This window comes from Schistocerca gregaria, chromosome 6 (genome assembly GCF_023897955.1).
Source record: "Schistocerca gregaria isolate iqSchGreg1 chromosome 6, iqSchGreg1.2, whole genome shotgun sequence".
NCBI classification, from domain to species: Eukaryota; Metazoa; Arthropoda; class Insecta; order Orthoptera; family Acrididae; genus Schistocerca; species Schistocerca gregaria.
Genome location: NC_064925.1, coordinates 261292334 through 261318750, shown reverse-complemented (window position 1 = coordinate 261318750; position 26417 = coordinate 261292334). Strand labels below are relative to the sequence as shown.

The following is a 26417-nucleotide window of genomic DNA, read 5'->3' as shown; positions in this document are numbered from 1 at the left end:
ATTGCACATGCTGTGGACAATCATTAACAGGCATTTGATCTTTTGGGTTCGGATACTGGAGAACACCTTCATCTCAGACACACACACTCTGATGCAGTCCGTATGTGTTGGTCTGCCTTGTGGCATCACTGGACATTATCAAAGCGATCAATTCACTGGACAGTGACGCATTTCACCTAGTGGTTAGAGCATATGGCCTACTTGAGGAGTTTGCGGGATGCGTCAAAGGGCAGTAAGCCAGATGCAGAAGGAAGTGCCTGTGAGTCCATATGACCGTGCAGTCTTCCGAAGGGTTGTGTGAGTGATTGCTTCTCCCTCTGCAGTTTAACATGGCCATAGGCACTGTTCTAGATCAGCTTCCATCTCACTTCAGAGTGCAACACTTGGTAACAGAGTTAGTGCTGCAGCCTTTGCTGATGTCTTGCCCTTCACCCTTACTTGGTGACGTCTGCAGCCCCAATCAATACCACCATCAGTAGCCCCATACCACATGAGACTGTACCTCAAAGCCCAGAAGTGTTGCTCTCTTGCACTGGTGTCCTCCAACCACAAGGAAAAGGTGAAGGTGGTCGAAACAATCACCTTCGGCCCTGGCCACACCATCATGCCAGCCTTGCACATGCAGGATACATGGGGCCACAGTTCTTCTCAGCTGGACAGTACACGATTCATCAGAAGTGTCACTTCAAGGAGCAGCTCGATGTCATCAGCTGGGCTCCCACTGAAGCCACAATGATGATTTTCATCTTTACCAATGTCCTCTTTGTGGGCCTGTACAATGATCCGGACTTGGGTCACACATGCATTGGTGCAAGGACTGGACATCTGCAGACACCTCTCTGAGCTACTTCCACTGTTCTGTAGGCCAGACAGCCATGGGCATTCCATTCGCCACTTGAAGAGGACCAACCGTCTGGCAAAACAGATTACTGGCACTGAGAAAGCTCGACCTGCCAGCACCTCGTGTGGAACGGCAGTCTCCTCAAATCCTTTGAACAGCTCAGCAAGGTGTGGGCAGCCTGCATGTGTGTCAACTCCAACAGGGTAGCATGTTGTAACACCTGGACAGCATCAGGACAAGTCATGCAAGGTAGGCAGACACCAGATGCTGCATCAGATGCATCATTGAGACAGCCAACCATTTCGTCCAAGCTTGTTTACAGAATCATGGGACCTTTGCAAGACCTCATGTTACAACACTGTTGTGAAGTATCTTTCATGCAACTTGGTGTAGCAGGGCTTCAGCGCACAGTCGAGTTGTTCCTCCTCTGAACATTTGGGTGGTTGAGTTCAGCTGCATGAGGATAATCAAGAATTAGATCATCGATGATTATGTCCAGCTCAGCTGGTGTCATACGGAGAAGGCAGCAAAGTACCAACAACCAGCTATACACCAGGCTGCTGTGACGTGCACTCTGACATCCAGGAACTGACATATGTGTCGGCCACTGTTAAATGGAGGGGTACATGGGATCCGGCTTCTGACGAAGAGTGTCTTAAGTGCCTCTGTGTGTATGTACGCGCGCGCGCAGCTGCGCACGTGACCATGCGTGCCTGTGTGTGCATGCACCTACTGCCTCTATTTAAAAATGACAGCCGTAAGGCCAATACCAAGGACTGGTTAGCTAGTGATTTGGGCTCTGTTCCCCTAACTCGGGGTCACTGCAACAGGAGCAAGACAATTCATTGTTTGTCTAAAAAGCAGATATCTGTGTTTGGACTGTTAACTTTGTATTATGTATCTGAGGTGGAGCCGACGTAAAATATATTTTGAGATACGTTTCTCAATAATGAATGGATTACAGAATTATTAAGATACATTTCTCAATAAAGGGTTACAGAATTTAAATTATCAAGAAACATTTCGAGTATTTGTCACACAAATTTACATAATGATAGTTAACATTTTTGGAACTGTTGATATTGAGAGATGTTTTTTAACCGAGTAGTAGCCTGTCTTAAGCCTGAACCTTGAAATGTCAGTTAGCTCTCTGTAGCAGAAGTTTGGGGGCATGGCTTCTACAGAGTACAGCTCTGATGAGCCTCCTGAAAGCTCTGTCTATTCAGGCTAGCGATCCCACATCACGTTTGTGTCACAAGCAGAACTTGAGAGAGATCATATTGGACTTTGTCCTATTCAGCTGAAGTCAATATTTGGTGGGTTTCGTATTTTAAGTTACAGCCTATGAATATATGCTGTTTCAAAACACCAAGTATTTTGCTGTAAGTAAATCATGGGAAATGTCATTTTGGTGGATATAGAATTTTCATATTTCATTGTTTTCCTATTATAACTTGCATGTTATTAAAGTATGCCATTTTGAGGCAAGTGTGCATTGAAGATGTATAAAAAAAAGTGTCGTTCTTGGTATGATTTGTTATAAATAAATGTCAATTAATAACACATAACCAATTAATGCCTTCAGGGTATTACATAAGAAACTTAATGCTGAGTTTGCAGCAGTGCAGTGGATCCTGCTTTTTCCAGATTTCTTAACTTCACCTTGAATCTTTCTAAAATAATCTGAGAATCCTCATTAATTTAACTGAGGCATGTGCTGTAATATCAGAAGTTATGTACATATTAGAGCTTCCCCCCCCCCCCCCCCCCCTCCCCTTTGGAGTGAGAATTATTTTAACAAGCCGTGGAATGTGATCCAGTGAATTACAAGATTATTCTGTACATCACTGCTTGATTTGCTCACCATTCAGTATTTATTTACTCATTCATTCAAAAATCACAGTCACAGCACAAGACCCTTGATGTGACGCAAATATTACTGTTTTGTCCTGCGAATTCATAAATGTCACAGATTAAAAATACACAAAGCATTACACATCACAATTTTAGAAGTGAACATGAAAAACATTAAGGATGCAGTGAAGCTAACATACATGGGATTAAAGATCTCTCCAAAATGTGTCTTTTAGTAAGATTTATGGTGATAAAATCTCAGAAAATGTGACAACTGCAGATAAACATAGTACCTAGAGTTCTTGAAGAATGTAAACACTTTAGGATTAAAAGAGACCACCCACTGAAAAGCAGAAGTGTTGGGTAGTTGATAGTCGCACACAAAAGAAGGAAAACATGTTAGCTTTCATAGTTGTCCTTTGATGAGCCCGGGTAAAACATACAAGTGCCCCCCCCCCCCCTCCCACCCCCTTTCACACACACACACACACACACACACACACACACACGTATGCCCCTACATGATGCTGTTACACCACAAGCCAGCACCATGCAGGGCCATAGGTGTGTGTGTCCTATAGATCTTATCACGGAGTTTGTTTTTGGTGTTAATGAGTAGATGATTATGAAACAGAAAGAAGATACAGTACGTAAACTTTTTGCCAGCATGTATTGCTGCCCCCCTCCCGTGCTTGCTTGTGGTGACAGACAGATTTGTAGCATAGCCTGAGTTCTGTGTTAGTTCCAACTGACAAATGTTGCAGTCTTCCGCAATATAAAACCATGCTCCACACTAAAGTATCACTACAACCAGGTACGTGCAATCTGAGGTGAGATCTTATACTGCTGTGATTGTAGTAGTAGTCTTAGAACTGCCCTTATGTGCAGTGGATACTGAAAATTTTAGTAGTACAATTTATAAATTCAGGTCATTGTGGGACAAACAGCATGGATGGAGGTTTCCACAAAAATAAACCTAAATAGTGTTTGTAACTGCAATATCCTTTATGGGGTGCATCATTAATAAAACAATTCTGAAAGTGTGTGCGTGTGGTGGGGCACAATAAAACTGGCCTGGAAAATAATTGTAATGCTGATGTGTCACTGATCCTTGTTAACGAACAGGGAGAGCAGCTCATCACAGAAAATGCTGCTGATTGTGATTTTACTGCACCAATTTTTGTGGTCACATGTCTCCACATGAACATCTCCAACATCCCAAGTATTTCAGTCTGTCGTCATGTTTGAGTGAGAGAGAAGAGCAAACTTGAGTGAGCAGTTGAATGCAACGCAAGACAGTGCTAGCAGTTTTTCTGTGGAAAATAAAAGCAGAGCTGTGTTTCTTTATGATTTCCTGGTGGACTGAATATTGTATCATCTTTTGGGTGTACATCCACAGTATTATTAAATCTTGTTCAGATATTCTGTCTGACAACTTTTCAACCATTCTCTAGGTGAACTGCATGCAAGGTTTTTAAATCACTTTACTCAATGTAAAGATAACATTGGGATTCAGTGGTCAAGGTAACTGTGGCAATACAGGCAGCATACAGTCTGCTTAACTGAGATGAGGGTTTGCAGCTCATGCCCTCATTTCATGTCTGTGCTCTCAAAGGAAATACTCTTCTAAGTCTTCATAAAGCGGAGATGCTGAGTCACAAATAGGCACAACGAAAAGACTATCACAAACAAAGCTTTCAGCCATAAAGGCCTTTGTCAACAATAGAAGGCGCACACACACACACACACGCACACACACACACACACACACACACACACACACACACACAAGCACAACTCACACACACAACTGCAGTAATCAGGCATCTGAATCCACATTCAGTGTGGATTCACAGACTCTGCACTTGATAGACACAATGTTTTATACATGACTGACACTCTTGTTACCAACAATTTTATCTCAGACTTATGCACGATTAGTCCATGTCCTGTATAAAGTGATCCAAAAATCTTGCAAGCCACTGACTTTAACAATGGTTGTGAGCCAAAACATCCGAACAAGAATTAATAATATCCCGGATATGTGCTGAGGAGATGATGGAAGTGCATGTTACTGTTTCCTGAAGAGTTTAAGACTAAGACTATGAATGTTTCAGTAAATCCTCCAGCAAAGTCTGCATTGCAAAACTTAGTAGCAAAATGGGGTGAAACGGGTGGCCACTTTCAGCATCTTCCATGATCTGATGTTCATTAACAAGGTCTACCCCACGCTATTCTTACTGTAAATATTTTTCTGGACAATTTTATTTTGGCCACTGGGTATTACACAACAGCACACTGTAGAACTTGACAGCATAGTGACATTATAAAGTATTTGCAGCATCTGGAACACAATCAACTACATACTAGCATACTACTTTTCCCCATAGTCACCAAACACATTGAGGCACTTATCATACAGGTGGACAAGATTTGAAATACCTTTGGTGTAAAATTCTGCCACCTGAGACTTCAGCCAGTGAATCATGCCTGCCTGGAGTCCCGCGTCATCATCAAAGCTCTGCATTGCAAGCCAGTTATTCATCTGGGGAAACAAGTGGAAGTCGCTTGGTAAAATATTGAGGCCGTAGGGCGGATGAGGGAAAATTTCCCGTTTGAATGAATTAAGGAGCTCTTTAGTGTGGTTTGCTGTGTGAGGTCATGCAAAAACAAAATTTTGGATGTCAGCTTTCCTGGGCGTTTGTTTTGAACTACTCTTCTAAGGCTGTGCAAAGTTTGACAGTCTGGGCAGAATTTATAGTTGCTCCACGTACAAAAAAATCAATAAGAAGCATGCCTTGTGTATCCCAAAACACTGTCGCCATCAACTTCATTGTTGACAAGGTTTGCAAACATTTTCTTGGTGTTTGGGGGTCCTTTGTCTTGCAATTGACGTGTTTCACCCAAGTATCGTCACTGGTTACTATTCGATCCAGTAGTGAATCACCAAATTTGTGGTAGGCCTCCAGAAATATCAACGTGCCCCCATTCACTGTTCTTTATGGTGCTGTGTAAGCATTTTGGGCACCCACCCTGCACCAAATTTGTGGTAGCCTAGCTTTTGAGTGACAATTTCAAACAACAATGTCTATGAAACTTGTGGAAAAGAAAGCGAAAGCTGGTTATTGTGAAACGACGGTTTTCACAAATCATTTCATCAACTTCAGCGACTAGATCGTCAGTCACAATGCTCGGGCATCCACTCTTATCATCATCATGAAAGTTGGTTCGGCCATTCTTAAACCGAATGCACCATTTCCAGACAGAACATTCACTCATTACGTTGTTTTAGTACACTTCTCCCAGTTCACGATAAATTTCCATAGGTTTTAAGTTTTTTGCCAACAAAAACCGTATCACAGACAGCACCCCACAGCTGGCAGGATTTTCAAATTCGAATATCAAAAAAACCAGACACGCAGAGACGTTCCCGCTCTCACAGATGGATGCCGACTGAGCTGTCGAGCACGCACGTACCAAAATATATGTGAGCAGTGTGCGCCTAATGGTGTCAAGACAAAAACGTTCCCTACTTTCTGAATAGCCCTCGTACTTTTACTTCCACAAAACTTCCCAATTTTTGTTTTTAAATGGGCGTCACTGCTGGTAATCTTCCCTGTCATTTTAAGATGTTCACATGGAGATAGGGGTTGCACAACTCAGGACGTACGAAGTAGAGTGACAGTTTATTCGTACAACTTCCCTTCTAGCATTCACGCAGCCTTAGAGTAGACAGGGCCATTTGAGCATGGGATGCTTAAACAAGCGTGAAGGAGGTTAAATGCAGTTGCTACCCACATCTTAAGCAATAACATGAATATTTGCTATATTTTTGTAGACCTGCCACAGAGAAATAACCTCTTCGGTATTACTGTACAGGAAGTAGGTTTCTTCACTGATATGAATGAAAGCTTCAAGCAGCTGTACACCCCCCCATGAACCATGGACCTTGCCGTTGGTGGGGACGCTTGCGTGCCTCAGCGATACAGATGGCCGTACCGTAGGTGCAACCACAACGGAGGGGTATCTGTTGAGAGGCCAGACAAACATGTGGTTCCTGAAGAGGGGCAGCAGCCTTTTCAGTAGTTGCAAGGGCAACAGTCCGGATGATTGAATGATCTGGCCTTGCAACATTAACCAAAACGGCCTTGCTGTGCTGGTACTGCGAACGGCTGAAAGCAAGGGGAAACTACAGCCGTAATTTTTCCCGAGGACATACAGCTTTACTGTGTGATTAAATGTTGATGGCGTCTTCTTGGGTAAAATATTCCGGAGGTAAAATAGTCCCCCATTCTGATCTCCGGGTGGGGACTACTCAGAAGGACATCGTTATCAGGAGAAAGAAAACTGGAGTTCTACGGATCGGAGCGTGGAATGTCAGATCCCTTAATCGGGCTGGTAGGCTAGAAAATTTAAAAAGGGAAATGGATAGGTTAAAATGAGATATAGTGGGCATTAGTGAAGTTCGGTGGCAGGAGGAACAAGACTTTTGGTCGGGTGAATACAGGGTTATAAATACAAAATCAAATAGGGGTAATGCAGGAGTAGGTTTAATAATGAATAAAAAGTAGGAGTGCGGGTAAGCTACTACAAACAACATAGTGAACGCATTATTGTGGCCAAGATAGACACAAAGCCCATGCCTGCTACAGTAGTACAAGTTTATATGCCAACTAGCTCTGCAGATGATGAAGAAATTGATGAAATGTATGAGATAAAAGTAATTATTCGGGTAGTGAAGGGAGACGAAAATTTAATAGTCATGGGTGACTGGAATTCATCAGTAGGAAAAGAGAGAGAAGGAAACATAGTAGGTGATTATGGATTGGGGCTAAGAAATGAAAGAGGAAGCTGTCTGGTAGAATTTTGCACAGAGCATAACTTAATCATAACTAACACTTGGTTCAAGAATCATAAAAGAAGGTTGTATACATGGAAGAATCCTGGAGATACTAAAAGGTATCAGATAGATTATATAATGGTAAGACAGAGATTTAGGAATCAGGTTTTAAATTGTAGGACATTTCCAGGGGCAGATGTGGACTCAGACCACAATCTATTGGTTGTGACCTGTAGATTAAAACTGAAGAAACTGCAAAAAGGTGGGAATTTAAGGACATGGGATCTGGATAAGCTGAAAGAACCAGAGGTTGTACAGAGTTTCAAGGAGAGCATAAGGGAACAATTGACAAGAATGGGGGAAAGAAACACAGTAGAAGAAGAATGGGTAGATCTGAGGGATGAAGTAGTGAAGACAGCAGAGGATCAAGTAGGTAAAAAGACAAGGGCTGCTAGAAATCCTTGCGTAACAGAAGAAATATTGAATTTAATTGAAGAAAGGAGAAAATATAAAAATGCAGTAAACGAAGCAGGCAAAAAGGAATACAAACGTCTCAAAAATGAGATCGACAGGAAGTGCAAAATGGCTAAGCATGGATAGCTAGAGGACAAATGTAAGGATGTAGAAGCTTATCTCACTAGGTGTAAGATAGATACTGCCTACATGAAAATTAAAGAGATCTTTGGAGAGAAGAGAACCACGTGTATGAATATCAAGAGCTCAGATGGCAACCCAGTTCTAAGCAAAGGAGGGAAGGCAGAAAGGTGGAAGGAGTATATACAAGGTTTATACAAAGACGATGTACTTGAGGACAATATTATGGAAATGGAAGAGGACGTAGATGAAGACGAAATGGGAGATAAGATACTGCATAAAGAGTTTGACAGAGCACTGAAAGACCTGAGTCTAAACAAGGCCCCCGGAGTAGACAACATTCCATTAGAACTACTGACGGCCTTGGGAGAGCCAGTCATGACAAAACTCTACCAGCTGGTGAGCAAGATGTATGAGACAGGCGAAATACCCTCAGATTTCAAGAAGAATATAATAATTCCAATCCCAAAGAAAGCAGGTGCTGACAGATGTGAAAATTACCGAACTATCAGTTTAATAAGTCACAGCTGCAAAATACTAACGCGAATTCTTTACAGACGAATGGAAAAACTGGTAGATGCTGACCTCAGGGAGGATCAGTTTTGATTCCGTGGAAATGTTGGAACACGTGAAGCAATACCGACCTTACGACGTATCTTAGAAGAAAGATTAAGAAAAGGCAAACCTACATTTCTAACATTTGTAGACTTAGAGAAAGCTTTTGACAATGTTGACTGGAATACTCTTTTTCAAATTCTAAAGGTGGCAGGGGTAAAATACAGGGAGCGAAAGGCTGTTTACAATTTGTACAGAAACCAGATGGCAGTCATAAGAGTCGAGGGGCATGAAAGGGAAGCAGTGGTTGGGAAAGGAGTGAGACAGGGTTGTAGCCTCTCCCCGATGTTATTCAATCTGTATATTGAGCAAGCAGTAAAGGAAACAAAAGAAAAATTTGGAGTAGGTATTAAAATCCATGGAGAAGAAATAAAAACTTTGAGGTTCGCCGATGACATTGTGTAATTCTGTCAGAGACAGCAAAGGACTTGGAAGAGCAGTTGAACGGAATGGACAGTGGGTGGATAGATCACATAATTAATGAGGAGGTATTGAATAGAATTGGGGAGAAGAGGAGCTTGTGGTACAACTTGACTAGAAGAAGGGATCGGTTGGTAGGACATGTTTTGAGGCATCAAGGGATCACCAATTTAGTATTGGAGGGCAGCGTGGAGGGTAAAAATTGTATAGGGAGACCAAGGGATGAATACACTAAGCAGATTCAGAAGGATGTAGGTTGCAGTAGGTACTGGGAAATGAAGAAGCTTGCACAGGATAGAGTAGCACGGAGAGCTGCATCAAACCAGTCTCAGGACTGAAGACAACAACAACAACCACACTTCTGTGCCCTCAAATGTGGGATAATACTACACTGCATGTGACATTATCAATATTGTAAATATTAAATAATGTGTCCTGTAGTTTAAAAGTATCTGGCAATTATTGTATTCACCATAATAAAATAATTTCTGAAGAAAGTATATTTTCTTATGACATTAAGTACACAAACCCATATTATTTTGCTTCACACACAAAATTTCATGTTTTATTATGGTTTCTTTATTTCACAGAAAGCGAGTAAGTTACCACCAGCACTTGTGAGTGGTAGATGCTGCTGTGCAGCAGTGACAGTCATCTGTGGTGATCTCTCAGAGTTTCTTGGCATAAATGATTAATGGTCTCCTGTTAGACAGCAGAAATGCTTTATCCTTTTTATGCACTGTATTTCTACAATGGACCCTGTCACATTCTTCAGATGCTGATTTGAATTTTCAGGTTGCATGTCCATGTAGTATCAGCAATGGGAGTAATCAAAGCGTCAATATAAGTAAAATTACTAAATCACCTCAGATACGTAATTTGTGACAAGTTGATGCCTGCTGGGTTGGATTTTGGATAGAATAAGCATAATTATAGAGGAAGTAGATCAAGCAGAGGATGTGCAGAATAAAATATCAGTTCAGCCAACTGAAACTTTTCGTAAATCAGACCTAGTGTGGGAATAGAGGCAGTTTTGGACTAAGGAACAAAATTTGAGAGACAAGCTTTGAGATATGGGATATTCAATAAGGTCAAGAAGAGCAGAATGAATTGAAATGTTAATCAGACAAGTTCAACTACAATCACAGAATTATTGACAAACAAGAAGGAAGAGATTGTTACTCTAAAGAAGGGCTTTGAATAAAAGGTGTTAGGTGTGAAAGTCACAGTACACAGGGTTTCTGAAGAACATAGAGTGTTAAAAAGAGAGATCACACAATAGAATACTGGAGGTTTAATGTGCTCCTTTTTGGGACAACTGACTGGTTGAGCACAGATTGAAGAAAAATGATGCTGAACACCAAAAGAAAGTAGAAGGGGACTGTAATAGTCACTACACAGAAACACACAATAGGCTAATACGCTTAGAACATGTATAACAAGAAAGCCACATCACATCTCACTCATCTACAGCAGCTATTTAAAATGAGTGCTGCAGTTGAACATCTCGCCATATGTGAAACCTATCACTCGTATAGTTTTCAATAGCAAAAAGTCTCAAAGCTGTTTACATTCATGTGAAATTTGCACTATATGTGAACTAAAGCTGATGAACGAGGTAGTGTGCCTCAGTGGTGTATTTTGTTTTAAGACTGGAGGGTAAACATTCATGAAGAGTACAAAAGTGGCTGTTCATCTGTAGGTAGCAAAGAACTGCCATATACAATTAAAATAAATTAGATGAAAACTGGTATTTTGTGCTGTTCCAACAGATTTCTCAGGTTTTCACAGGTAGATCCCTAGGAACAGCCATCAGGATAAGTTAGTGCAAGGCAATAAGGAAAACCCACTTGTGTGTCAGTGACACAGGACTCACTACAGAAAAGTTCACAAAAGAATATAGAAATAGGAGTTGCTGTGGACTACCAAAGACACTACACAATGGCAATGGCAAGGAAAGCATTTCTGAAGAAGAGAAGTTTGTTAACATCGAGTATCGGTTTAAGTGTCAGGAAGTCGTTTCTGAAAGTATTTGTATGGAGTGTAGCCATATATGGAAGTGAAACATGGACAATAAATAGTTTGGACAAGAAGAGAATAGAAGCTTTCGAAATGTGGTGCTACAGAAGAATGCTGAAGATTAGATGTGTAGATCAGGTAACTAATGAGAAGGTATTGAATAGAATTTGGGAGAAGAGGAGTTTGTGGCACTACTTGACTAGAAGAAGGGATCAGTTGGTAGGACATGTTCTGAGGCATCAAGGGATCACCAGTTTAGTATTGGAGGGCAGCGTGGAGGGTAAAAATTGTAGAGGGAGACTAAGAGATGAATACACTAAGCAGATTCAGAAGGATGTAGGTTGCAGTAGCTACTGGGCGATGAAGAAGCTTGCACAGGATAGAGTAGCATGGAGAGCTGCATCAAACCAGTCACAGGACTGAAGACAACAACAACAACACAACACCAAAGAGAAACTTTGCAATACTTGTAGGTTCTGCAACACATCAACACAAATTTTGCCTCTATAAAGAGATTAACAATTCATTCAGAGGCGATTGGTTGAATGTTTAGCGACATTCATGGTAGGCTGCAGTTGGCCACTGGATTGCTTCAAAAGATGTACTGAGCATGTTCATCTTTGCACGTTTTCTTAGAGTACACACTAGCAGTTACACTATATGTATGTTTACAGTGTTCAGTAGTACACTTTGTGACAACCAATTTCTGTTTGCAGAATCCATTTTTACATATTGTCAATTTCTGGGAGTAATTAGATAAATTACGAACACTAACTTCACTTAACGAAGGTTATTCAGCACTTGCACATATAAGGGTGTGGAGCAAACAGCCTCCGGCCAGAACATATAACGGTATATATACAGTTACAGAACATTTCAGTACAATGATTCTTGACATTTGTGAATACTTCTAGAATGTACTCGAACCGAATATAGAAATTAAAACTTTACACTTTAGGTGATTTTCGAACTCACGACCCTCCATGTAACAGACTGGTATTCTAACCACCACACCATGGTGGCTGTGCTACTCAGCTTCTTCTGCAACAATATGAGTAAAATTATGCCAGCACATACCAAAGGCCAGGCAATTTGTTGTAAGTGTATGTATATTAAGTTCAACAATAAATAGTGAAAGTTTTCCCCATTTACTTTTATAGCCTGTCGCAGCTCACAAAAGCAATATTGAACCAAGAACCTTTATGCGGAAGCTAGTTCACGCCTTTCACCTACTCCAAGGAATACTGACTGCAATTCACATTTTTAACACAATGTACAAGCAAATAAAAAGAGAATACATACTTGGTGGGAAACTAAAATCCAAAAGAATGACAATTGCAGTTTATTCTCTATACTGGTATTATCTGCTGAGTCAAGCTAACAGGCAGTACATTAGTTGGATTTACTTTAAGTACCTGTCAAAGCTCTCCACCATCTTCAAAAGTTTATCTCATTGAGGTAAGATAGAGAAAAATGTCACCTGGAAGATGGTACCCATTCTATAATAATACATGTGGATATGAGGAAATTTCCACAAAGAGCTATCTTTGAGCTTTTGCAGGAAACTGTACAATATGTCTGTGCTAATTAGAATTTACAGCTTCAAACAGGGGATGACTGCAGTGTGAATATGATGCATGACTGTAACTATGCAGTGAGAGAGGCCATTATAGTTCATTCATACAGTAAATTGAAATAAAATTGCTATTTCACTATACCATTGACACATCTGCACCTACATCTGCAACTCAACTGAGACAACAGCCCTCAAAGCCATGGGACACGTGTGGTGTGGAACAACAGAGAATCTCACCGTGTGCAGGAAGGACATATTTAAAAAGTTAATGTGATCCTACATTTTTGAACTGTTAGTTCCTTCCGCACTGAGGAAAGGGGGTTAGGTTCGAGAAGGAACGGCAGATCACCCATATACCAGGTCAAGATGAACCCATCTGTTGTTAGAAAGCAACCAACAGCTACGAATATTTTTTTCAACTTATCATGAGTGTATCACAGTGGTCATCAGACTGTTTTGCTCAAGAGGCAATACTGACATTGTGGGGTGGCACATCGTGGTGCATGTGTGTCGATATTATTATTAATAGCTAAGTAAATAAATTAGTATGTTATGAGCTTCCAATACATTAGTTATAGTTAGACTGCGAAGAGATTGCCGCCGGCTCCCAAATACTGATTGTTACAATTTGGCTCCATTCGGAACACTTCATGTTGATTGTTATGTTTCAGACTGCGCACCCCTCAGTGATCCCAAAATTGTGACTAATTGCCCGACAATGTGTTGTTGTGTTGTCTGTGTGTGCTGATGATAACTGATTAACAGTAGCAATTTTACTCATATTTAATTGCATTATTCAATGTGAGGCATGATCACAAATGATTACTAAATGTTTTGAATGTCATTTTCCTTCTACTCATTATGTTATATCACAAGAGTTTTAATTATTTTCATATTATTTACTTCGAACATGTACCGCATTTGAAGACAACAGCCTCTACAATATTTCATTAATCCATGGAAATTTATACCGTAGCAACCCACGTGAGTTGTCAGCACTGGAAAACAAACAATATAACACCAGTGGAAAGTGGGTTACCAGCTGCCCCATTCTACCTTTCTTGGCATTTTTAAAAATCATCTCAAAATATTTGGAATGTGGACATATTTGCACTCCTATTAACATGTAACTTGTCTCGCTCCCACAAGCTCCCCTAACTGTAACTTGCTCACACCCACTAGTCCATCACTAAGTCGCTCATACACATCCACTCTTATTTGCCCATTCTCACTCACACATTTAACCCAACTCATTTACATTATCTCCTCGTGTCTCTCTATCTGTTACTGTCACTGCCTCCTGTCTCAAACACACAGTCTCCTTAATTCTGTCCTAGTACTACTTTCTCCTATCACAGTCACTGTCTTCCTCTTGCTCTCCCATACTGTTACTACCTCATTCCTTCCTTCCCAGTGCTGCTGTCTCTTCTCACTGTCATTATCTCTCATCCTCATTGTCATAGCCATAGACTCTCTCTCATTATTATTGGACCTCATGCACTTCCGCTTGCTCCTCCTCTTTATTCCTCTCCCTCTGGCACTGCCTTATTCACTCTTTTCGTAATACTGTTCTGTCACGGTCAACTATCATACACAAACACTCTCTCTCTCTCTCTCTCTCTCTCTCTCTCTCTCTCTCTCTCTCTCTCTCTCCTTCTTTACAACAAACACTGCCTACTATGCTCCAGTATTTATTATTTTTCTATTTATTTCGCACTGCCACTGTCTCCTCCACTCTCCCAACTTATAAAAGTACGAATGTGTTCACATGCCAAAATTTGTTAAATTTTTTTGTGGATGCTGAGGAACATCAAATGAGGCAACTAGTACTCCACCTTTCAGTCAGAGTCTTTAAAACAGGAGTATATTTGCCTTTTTTGTGCTCTGATAGGAGAATTTTTTCACTGGCTCCCTTCTTTTTCCCCGCCACAGCAGGGCAGGTTACTCATGTGAAAAGAACTTTATGGGTCAGTAAAATTTTGATAGTTTACTTATGTGAAATTGAAATAATACAAAACTAATTTCACACTTCAGACCGGATTTTACATGCACACAAATTTTACATGTGCTTCAGTACTACGACATGGGATTCTCTGAACAATTCTGATGATATCGGAGACGTGTTACAGCATACTTCCCCGTGTCATATATCTTTATAAACTACTATTCCGCCTCACACTGGATTTTGAATGTACAAGCAGGGTAACTTTGAACTTCTGTATCTTGGAACTGGATAAAGATATCACCAAAATTTTTATGGTTGTCCGAGATTGTTGTTGTGGTCTTCAGTCCTGAGACTGGTTTGAATCAGCTCTCCATACTACTATATCCTGTGCAAGCTTCATCATCTCCCAGTACCTACTGCAACCTACATCCTTCTGAATCTGCTTAGTGTATTCATCTCTTGGTCTCCCACTACGATTTTTACCCTCCGCGCTGCCCTCCAATGCTAAATTTGTGATCCCTTGATGCCTCAGAACATGTGCTACTAACTGGTCCCTTCTTTTTGTCAAGTTGTACCACAAGCTCCTCTTCTCCCCAATTCTATTCAATACCTCCTCATTAGTTACGTGATCTACTCATCTAATCTTCAGCATTCTTCTGTAGCACCACATTTCGAAAGCTTCGATTCTCTTCTTGTCTAAACTATTTATCGTCCATGTTTCACTTCCATACATGGCTACACTCCATACAAATAAATTCAGAAATGACTTCCTGACACTTAAATCTATACTCGATGTTAACAAATTTCTCTTCTTCAGAAATGCTTTCTTTGCCATTGCCAGTCTACATTTTATATCTTCTCTACTTCGACCATCATCAGTTATTTTCCTTCCCAAATAGCAAAACTCCTTTACTACTTTAAGTGTCTCATTTCCTAATCTAATTCCCTCAGCATCACCCGACTTAATTTTGCTTTTGTTGATGTTCATCTTATCTTATATCCTCCTTTCAAGACACTGTCCATTCTGTTCAACTACTCTTCCAAGTCCTTTGCTGCTCCAAGATAGTAATCTTCGGAATATATTGTAAGAATTTCAGCCATTTGCTGTGCATAGTTATCTTGGAATCTACAGCTCGGTTTTGGTGTGAAAAATGGTAAAAACCCTTTTTCTTTGGGAGGGGGGTTCTATGGAAACGTCCATCAACTAAAGTTCCTTAAGGCCCACCATTGACCACATCAAATGCAAAAGGAACCAACTTATTTTCTCCAACCAGGAAGAAGTGTGTAATATTCGTACTTTGACCCTGCACTGTAGACCCTGCACTGGAGCGTAGCGACACTTACCAGGTACGATTGATGGAGGACGTAAAAAAAACTGCAAAGAAGGGCAGCTCGTTTCGTGTTATCGTGCAATAGGGGTGAGGGTGTCTCTGACACGATATGCAAGTTGGGGTGGCAGTCACTGAAACAAAGGCGGTTTTCTTTGCGGCGATGTCCATTTATGAAATTTCAATCACCAACTTTCTCTTCCAAATGCGTAAATATTTTGTTGACACCCACCTACATAGGGAGAAATGGTCATCATAATAAAATAGAAATCAGAGCTCGAACGGAAAGATTTAGGTGTTCCTTTTTTCCACACGCCATTCGAGAGTGAAATGGTAGAGTAGTAGTATGAAAATGGTCCGATGAACCCTCTGCCAGGCACTTAAGTGTGAATTGCAGAGTAACCATATAGATGTAGACTAAGGCCATCCTTTTCTGTTGCGTATGCGAGTGGTCCCCAGCCCAAAGGCTATCCAGAACACTTGATCCTACCTTTCTGTCACCAACAGAACCCAGGGTATGAGCACCAGAATCCAGTTTTCATGCGTGGCATTTTGGAACATATTAGGTAGCACATGCTTTCACATGAATACCAATTTGCTATCTCACATCCTCTAATCAGTCAGTCACCACACTACCTACCACTCTGCCCCAGAGGTAAGTGGCTCACTTTACTTAGCTCACACTGAATTCACATCAATGAAAAATAACGCAAATCTTAAAATATTACTGTCTGTGTAAGTCTTTTTTTTTTTTTCATTTACTGAGCAGCGACACCACACTCTTAAGAAGCTGTTAATGTTAGTTGACATTTGCAAGTTGGGATGCTGATTGCTAGATTTATATTATTATAAATTGCGACTGAGAACCATGGGCTACACAGTTCGGTTTATCGGCAGTAGAGCGCACACAGAATGATGTGGCCGGTGGATGTGCAGTCAGCAGGGCACGCACGGGGTCAGCAATAGTGGTCGGGGTTGTGGGCAGGCGCTGTAGGGGAAATGTCGAGTACTAGGTGGGAAGTGCTCATATTTTTTGTAAATATTAAAGAGAGCCCTATCGTGCCCACACTTGTATGTTGACCTCTGCTTTGTTTAGTATCTAAAAAGACTCCCACAAAAATGCACAACAAAAGTAGCAGTTTATTTTCATCTGGCTTGTTAACAATTTGTAACTTTCAGAGAAGCATCACAAGTGGTGAATTTTGAGTGAAACCTACATTTCTCTTCCTGCCATGTTAAAATTTTGCTTTTTTGCCAAACAGCGGAGTTTACACAATGTCATCCCACTACTATGTTGTGTAGACAAAATAGTGAGAGAATTCTGAAAGTGGTTTATTAAATCATTGGCCTATACAGCCTGCTAACAACTGGTTGCAGGTTTCAAGTCCGTTGTTACAATGCCGACCCTGAGGCGGGCAGCAGCTATAGCCTCTACTTAAGTGTTTCTTCTTCTCTGTTAATAGATGGCTCGACATGTTGTTTACCATTGGAAAACTGAGAAATCTATATATTTAGCAATGTATAACATACTCAATTCCTTTTGATATTTTGTCAGTTATAAGCAATCATTTTCAGGTTTGGTTAGGTTTATCTCCCAAATTCCTCCAAGAAAACACCCTCTAGGAATTTTGTAACGTGTAAAGCAAGGAAGAAGAAAAGTGATCACAGTAGGAGTGAGAGAAAAGTATAATGGTATTATTGTACATACCTGTATTTCTTTGGGTGTACCACACCAACAAAAACTTCTAAAACAATATTATCTTTACTCCTCACCACTTCAATAAATAATAAGGAAAGATTTACAGGGAGATCCTATCAAAAAAGTTACACAATTTTGAGAAAAGTGAGTCAGACATAAATTTAATTGGTAAATATAGGGCTGACTATGGGGTAAAATATGAGTAAGTCAATGGGTTAAGTGAGAAACTGAAGTCAATTGCTAATGAAAAATCACATCCTTGGCACAAAAATAAACAATTAATGTCCACTTTATGTTGTTCCAAAACTCACAGCTATCGATGGCACTTAAAAATTACATTCTTTCATTGAAAAAGTCTGCAGTTAGTGGAATAAAATGGCAAATAATGAATTTTGGCGAAACTACCAGATGGCAAAGTACTCTTGTCATTTAATGCTATCATTTGTCAAAATATCATATCGGTATTGCAAACTGTTTATGAAGTATGAGGAATGTTGTGTATAATTCATTCAGTCTTTATCACCAGCGTGCACGATAGCAAATGGGTGTGTTGCATCAGATCAATTTCCTGAAATTGATGACAGACCTCCATCCAAGTCTAACACAAAATTGATATCTTAGATAAATTTCATAAGCAGCAACATATTATGCAACATGCACCAAATTCAAAATCATAGCAACCCCTATTTTTCATTGCAAACTATTTCAAATTTCACACAGTGTCCTATTGAAATGCAAGTATCACAATAACTGCAACCATTAACAAAATTATGGGCACATCACCAAATAATATCTGTAAAACAGTTTGAGAAAGACTACCAAGTGTGCACCCCTCAATACTGCCATTGCAGTGCTTTGCCAAATGGCTGAAAGAGGACAAACTATGTCGGCCTCTCCTTCTGAACAAGCTATTGAACTTGCCCAGTGCTTTGGATAAAAACTGGTCACTGCACATCAGCCATCATATCCTGCACAGACTTGTGGAATTTTGTCTTCTCGAGAGAAGTACAGTACTAGTCAGCCACTCAACTTTATTTTAATTTTCCTGAGTAAATTATCCTTTTGATACAATTAACTGATTTATTACAACACACAGCCAGGATGCAGCATTCTTTTGAAATCAAATAACCCAATGTTGTGTGTGTCACACAACAGAATGCCTTCTCTGTGTAGAAGAAAAAAATCTGGATTTCCTACCACATGAGATGGTATACCTATTCACAATGAAACCTATTACATAATGTCAAAAGACATAACAGGGTTGTTGCTCACTGATTGTTGACAATCTGCTTAAAATTAAGGATAGCTAATTCACGATATAACAGTATTCACATCAATAGTTGTGCAATATGCTCACACACACACACACACACACACACACACACACACACACACACAAACAAACAAACAAACAAATTACACGCAATCTAGGTTTTGCAGTTTTTCCGTCCTACAGTAGAATTCAATAAAGTACAGTTTCAATTTTTCTCTTGTAAACATACAATTCTTCACGTACTTTCAGTATTAGTATTAATGGTATACTGACATGTGGAAGTAGAGGGATCACTTTTCATTCAAATTGAGGAGTTTGATTATAAGAAGTTGATCTGAAGTGAGTTTTTTAATAAGCAAATATATTAATATACATCAATATCTGTTCCAAACTGTCTTTTTCTCTGACACAGTGTGTCTTCTTTAAAAAAAAAAAATGAAAAAAAAAGGAAATGTTTGGTACAGTCTTTATAAATTAGAACACCTTCAATCAACATGACAACAAATGTATTAGAGATACATAAATTATTGAACGATGTTTCTTAAACTGGTAACACAATTTACCACTTTATAAAAAAAATACATGTTTAAAATAAATAAAATGAAGGAGCCGTTTTTGTGCTAATTCACAATTCGCTGTAGACGACAAAGTTCTTTTTTCTTCTTTTTTTTATTACAAAAGTAATATATAGAGCTTTGTACAAAAGAATGCACACTCCTTAAAGCTGTGCTGCTAGAAAGGATCAAAATATTTACAACATAATTCAGTAACTGCTTTCATGGCAACAAATACGTTTTTGCAGTACCTGATGTATCAGTAAAAATGAATATAAAAATTCGTACAGCAAATACAACTGCTTTAAAATAAAAAAAGGATTTTTTTTAGACTTTTCCTTTCTCTTGCAAACAAGCTAGCTCTCTTTATGACCTGTATTTATATTTTAACAAAATTATTTCAAAAACTGTACACGTTATAGGAAACATTTTGATTAGTAAAATAGTTTTCACAAGCTCAGTCATCTTCGAAACATTTTCTTTGATTCTTCAGTACTTCCAGCCACCTCAAGAGAAATGAAGTTATTTCGTGACATACAAAACTGCACAGCTGCTACTTAAGATGAACCGTGGAACTCTTCCCCCATTTCAATGCTTCCAAGACATCCACAGACAAAACCTTCGTTTCCTACAACTTGCCGTAAAACAGACAATCAAGGCAAGAGGGGGAGAACTGTCCTAAGATTTGCACAATCAAAATACTGTTTATCATTTTCAGTCAGTAAATTTGATTAGAATAGTTTAATTTGTTAAACATAATTAATGAAGGTAGAAATATTGTATTTTCTTTTAAATGAGCTCCACCAGTGAGCAAATAAATCACAACAGTGTCAATTTGTTAATTTACATAGATTGTGTAGTAGTGAGAAACACTATACACATGGACGTAAAAATGACTTTCCTGGCAAGGAATACATGTTACCTAAAGCTATAATAATAATAATAATTACAAAACAAATTCATTGATGAGCATGTACAATGAACAAACTTCAGATAAATAACACATACGACACACATACACACAAATGAATAGGTTACAGTTTGTTACAATGAAAAATATGATTGAGTCTTTTTCACAAAAGAATATTATGGCTTGTGGTATGGTCCCTTATATAAAAAAGGAAAGAAATCAGTGGAAAAACAATATGAAACATTAGAATGTAGACAGCACAAAATATCATACACAGCAGTAAATTTTATTACAATTCACTGATTACAGTTCAAAGAATTCTTCAGGGCAACAGGAAACTGGATTCCCTATGCTCATTTCAGCATGGGAATATGCTTGTATTTCACATGAATTACCATGTTCTATGGATTTGATTAGGTTAGAAATTGAAGGCTATGGGGTACAATGGTTTGTTCACTCCTCTAGAGTCTGAAAGGAGCTCGCTTTTCCGTTGGTGTGCTAGCAGAGGAACCCTTTCGTGCTGCTGCTGTTCCTGTGTCTGATGCTCCTGATGACCTCCGTGTTATTTTGGTGCCACTGGAAGGAACACCTGGAACTGGAGTGCTTGAACCTGATGGAGTTCGTGCCCTGTGAAATTAAGTTGTTGCTATTAGTAACACAGTTAGGATTTGAAATGAATAATGGGCAATGGTTATGCAAAATCTTTAATGTTTTGTCATGAGACTTGCGGTAATCAATTTTAAATGTTACAATTATAGTTTAAAGTTTAGCTATCACAAATATGAATAAGCACAGTAAATTTCAACTAAATTACAACTAGAAGTACTCCGACAAGATGGCACAAAATTAATGCATTTTAAATAAAATGTTGTTCCATTTTCTTGTATTCAAATTTCACTCGTTGATACACCCATATCAAAGGCATTCTTCGACAAGAGGGAAAAGGACAGTGACAGCTACTGACAAATATAGTAACATAATTTGCATTACCTATAGAAGCCCTTTATTAAAACAGGGATGTTAGAAGACGTGGAGGATCCGCTGTATTGGAAGAAATTATTAAGCGTTAGTTAAGCAGTTCCAATGTAAGTGTTCATTTATTTTTAATTTCAAATTTTTATGCAAAGTTTTTTTTAAACAATTTCAAATCTTTTTTTGAAATAAATTTCATGAAAAACTGTTAGGATTAAATTTAAATATTTGTCATTACTACTTTACCACCACAAAACACTAAGGATACAAACATCCAAAAAGAAAGCACCTTTATACAAGAACAAAGCGAAACAATTAAAACACTATTCACAAATACTTGTTAAGGCTGGATATAGTAAAAGAGAAAAGTGTTAAGTATTCAAATACAATAACATGCAGTAATAAACAATACAAAGCTATTATTGTCAGAGCTACAAGTAGACAGCAACAACTGATATGGAGCAAAACTACACTACTTGTTTCAACAATGACACCATTGTTCCCTGAGACTGTATGCTATATGTTAGCAATACTTTTCTTGATTTAAGCGCTCTTGAGAATTTTAACTTTACCTATTGCATGGTTCATTTAAAACACCAAAAAACAACAGTTTGTTAACACTTTGCCGTCCGGTGACACCACAGTGGTGTCCGTGTGCATAGCATCGCTCAGTGGCCAGTGACAGCACTTTAGTATCTTTTTCATTCTGTTGGTGTTTTGTTTAGGTAACAATAAATTACACATGTCAACAAGTTTTTTTGTTTTTATAAGTACTTGTGCACTTTCAATATGGCAAACAAAAGAGACGATACGATTATTTACAGCGAATGCGCAGATGCCTTGTCTGACATTCCAGACAACTTGGCCGATTGGGAAGAAGACATTAGATATAAAAAAAAATGAAAGTGAAGCAGAGTCGTTGGAAGAATTCGGCGAACGCTACAGTTGCCAACTGATTCGGATGAACAGGATGAAGAAGACAGACTATGTTTTACTGAGGACCAATAATAAATTTGAAGGATCTCCAGGTCCACACACAATTCCCAAAGATACACAGACCATTGTGGATATCGCAGAATTATATATTGGGAATGATGTATTTGAATATATTAGCAAACTGGATTTTTAAAAAATGCCAAATTTGTTGACATTATGGGACCCGAACTTAGAAAATGGTTTGAGCTTGCTATCCTTATGGGAATTGTAAAAAAACAAGCAAGGATCGATGATTAATGATCAACGAATCCATTGATAGAGACACTGATATTTTGCAAAATGATGTTCCGCAACCGATTCAGACAAATAATATCATTTTTACATTTTTCCGACGACAACAATAAACTGAATAATGCCGACCAGCTTTTCATAACTGATTATTTTTCCAAAAAGTTTAAAGAAATGTTTAATCCAAGTCAAAACATCTCAACTGATGAAGGAATCATACCGTGGCATGGACAGTTAAATATTAAAGTTTACAGGCTGTCAAAAATTACGAAATACACCATACTCATTTGGATGCTGTGTGATTCGAGTATGGGATACATTTTCGCATTAAAGATACATTCCGGTGCTGGACGACATTTAGCAAAAACAGTGATGAAACTATTGACACCCTCTTATAGAAAGTGGCATCACCTCTACATGGATAATTATAATGCCAGCGTAGAACTTGCAGGGAAGTTACTTGAAAAGAAAATTTCGAGTTTGTGGAACGATTTGGCAAAATAGAGGATTTCTGGAAAAAATTAAACGCGAAAAGTCAATGTGTTTGAAGTTTGTCATCAACGAAAGGTGACAAGCGCTCGACGATAAACCAAGTAATCTGAATTAGCGCTGCCAGTGTCAAGCGAATAAATTTGTGCGAGACGTGTGGACAGCAAAGTGTTAATATAACAGCCTTGGCATGCAAATAGTTTATGCCTGTGGAACATAAGTGGAAACCTAACTCAATTCCATTCTTAAGCACAGACAAGGTCGGCACAGGAAAAAGCTAATTTTCTAACCTCAGCAAATTGCTAAAATTGTTGTTACTAGTAAACAACTGAGTCTAAACTTTTAATATCAGATACTTCACGACAAAGGTTGTGAAAAATGAGACAGAATGGTGCAATATATACAACATAATTTAGGTAGCCAGCAAACACTTGGCCATCTGTTATTTCACACACAATTTTAAGCCTGACACCTCTCATCTCTCTTATTAATAACTCTAATATTAATCCAGTAGCTACAGGAGACTGTACTGACTCCCTATTAATTTTTCCCCATAGAAAATGTCAAAGATGTTTATCAATTTTACATATAGCTCTAGTCTGAACTCTGTTCCAAAACATGTACCAGAACGAATTGTGACACTACCTGTTTTCCCAATTAGTTGGGCTTTATATGCAAATTAGGATAGTGCACTACAGTTATCTATCAATTTTTTTAAAAAATTTGCCACTGAACCAGTTTACCACAGAACAATAAGATTAAAAGTACTGATAGTGGCAGCATGAATTTCTTAACTCTTTGGTAAGAAAAGTATGGAACCTGTGCACATTAATAGCCACTTGAAAAACACAACTAATTCAGAGTTCTAAAGAAAATATAAAGAAGATCAAAAGCTTGGGTTTTCATCAGAGATGACAGTATGCTTTGGTCAAAAGTGCTACTTAATATTACAATATGCTGCTTTTGGTTAATAATAATCATAATAATAACAATACCGGCCAGTTCACTATTCTTTCTGGAGGCATGAAGGCAACATTAAAAACATTACCATCATTCCTAGCCCAAATTCACCATTCCTTTACTGCTCTTTGCCAGTCTGTTACGATTTATGGGAAGAAATGGTGACCCATAATTTGTAAATTGCAATATAATACACAAAATCACTATTGTCATGTTCATAGCACACAAGAACTATCCAAGAAATCTAATTATACCTAAGATCATTTCTTGTTGGTTGATGAGTAGTGACCAATGACATCTGGTTTCAAATGCAGCTAAACATTGTGATGCAAAGTTGTCATGTTTACACAGATTCAGCAGCGCAACATGGCTGATCCATATGAAATGCAACCCGAAAGAATACATCAATTTCTTGAAGAAAGTGATTTGAGTGATACGGATGGTGAAATAGATTCCAAAAACAATAAAAGCACAGAATCTGATGCGTGTGAGGACAGTGATTGTGTCGACAAAAAAGATTTTTTCCTCAACAATCGAGACACCGTAGCAGAGCCAGCAAAAGGTATATCGATAATTACTGATGAGTGGAACTGTGATAATGTTTGTCATAACCCTTACATTACCAAGAGCAGCACTGATGGCGATATTGATGTTACTGTTCGCAGGTCCCAATACCAGAACCCATCAGAATTAAACGTAACTGATCAGTTTTTAACACCAAAGTTCTGGGAGTCATTGGTCAAGGAAACAAATTTAATCTGCACATAAAACACTTGCAGAAACAACTGTAAATGCGCGACAAAGAACAATGGTTGGCAAAGCACACTGGTTTCCTGTGACAGTGGATGAGATGAAGGCCCACTTTGTGCTCTGCACACTTCTACATCTACATCTACATCTACATTTATACTCCGCAAGCCACCTAACGGTGTGTGGCGGAGGGCACTTTACGTGCCACTGTCATTACATCTCTTTCCTGTTCCAGTCTCGTTTGGTTCGCGGGAAGAACAACTGTCTGAAAGCCTCCGTGCGCGCTCTAATCTCTCTAATTTTACATTCGTGATCTCCTCGGGAGGTATAAGTAGGGGGAAGCAATATATTCGATACCTCATCCAGAAATGCACCCTCTTGAAACCTGGTGAGCAAGCTACACCGCGATGCAGAGCACCTCTCTTGCAGAGTTTGCCACTTGAATTTGTTAAACATCTCCGTAACGCTATCACGGTTACCAAATAACCCCGTGACGAAACACACCGCTCTTCTTTGGATCTTCTCTATCTCCTCCGTCAACCCGATCTGGTACGGATCGCACACTGATGAGCAACACTCAAGTATAGGTCGAACGAGTGTTTTGTAAGCCACCTCCTTTGTTGATGGACGACATTTCCTAAGGACTCTCCCAATGAATATCAACCTGGTACCCACCTTACACCAACAATTAATTTTATATGATCATTCCACTTCAAATCGTTCCGCACGCATACTCCCAGATATTTTACAGAAGTAACTGCTACCAGTGTTTGTTCCGCTATCATATAATCATACAAAACAAGATTGGTTGAAGAGAAATGAAGATTCCTATTTTTGGTAAAACCATGCATTTTAGGAGATTTAAAGCCGTCTCAAGGTATCTTCATTTTGCTACTGACTTTGCAGATATGAAAGCATGACAAACTGAGGAAGGTCGGACCTATTAATCTTCTTCTTGACAGGCTTCAGGTGGTGTACAAGCCTGGAAAAAGTTTTTTTTATTGATGACAGCCTGATGAAGTTCACGGAAGATTGTCATATGTACAATACAGCCCTCCTAAGAGGGGAAGATCTGGTTTAAAAGTACAGAAAGTATGCTCATCTGACAATGGATACCAGTAAAATTTATGCAGGTCTTGAGGCAAAAAAAGTATTCAGCACCACAATAAGAGAAAAGTTGTTTTGGATTTGTGAGAAACTTTACTGGATGAAAGGAGAACTGGTATAGTTCTCCCACCTTGTTTACAAGGCTATTGGAGAGGAAGACCTATGCAGCTGGAACTGAAACACCAAACAAGAACGCGCCAACACAGTTCAAGAACTCAGTGCTGAAAAACAGGAAACTGACTTTTGAATCAGTGAGTAAATTTCTAGCTGTGAAATGGATTGACATACTGCCAACCATTGATGACTATGAAAGACAGCAAGAAGTGGGAAGACTAAGCTGAAACCTAATTACATCAGTGATTACAACAAAGGATGGACAGAATTGATGCACACGACCAATGCTTAGCAACTTAAGTCTTTCATGAGAAGAAATAAGAAAACTATATT

At 39.1% G+C, this 26417-nt stretch overlaps 1 protein-coding gene across 50 annotated transcripts in view; it reads right to left on the bottom strand.

The window, feature by feature from the left end:
- Positions 1–19333: 19333 nt before the first annotated feature.
- The window catches only part of LOC126279005 (microtubule-actin cross-linking factor 1), a 485047-nt gene continuing 477963 nt past the window's right edge, over positions 19334–26417 (bottom strand). For 30 of the 50 annotated variants that reach the window (XM_049979354.1, XM_049979337.1, XM_049979333.1 and 27 more), the window contains 2 exons: positions 21459–21509; positions 19334–21095 (listed from right to left, as the gene is read on the bottom strand). In XM_049979354.1, the coding sequence (XP_049835311.1) occupies positions 20930–21095; positions 21459–21509 (217 nt within the window). In that variant the 3' untranslated portion in view covers positions 19334–20929. The remainder of the gene's footprint in view (positions 21096–21458; positions 21510–26417) is intronic. The other 20 variants (XM_049979346.1, XM_049979343.1, XM_049979359.1 and 17 more) reach the window with 1 other exon arrangement.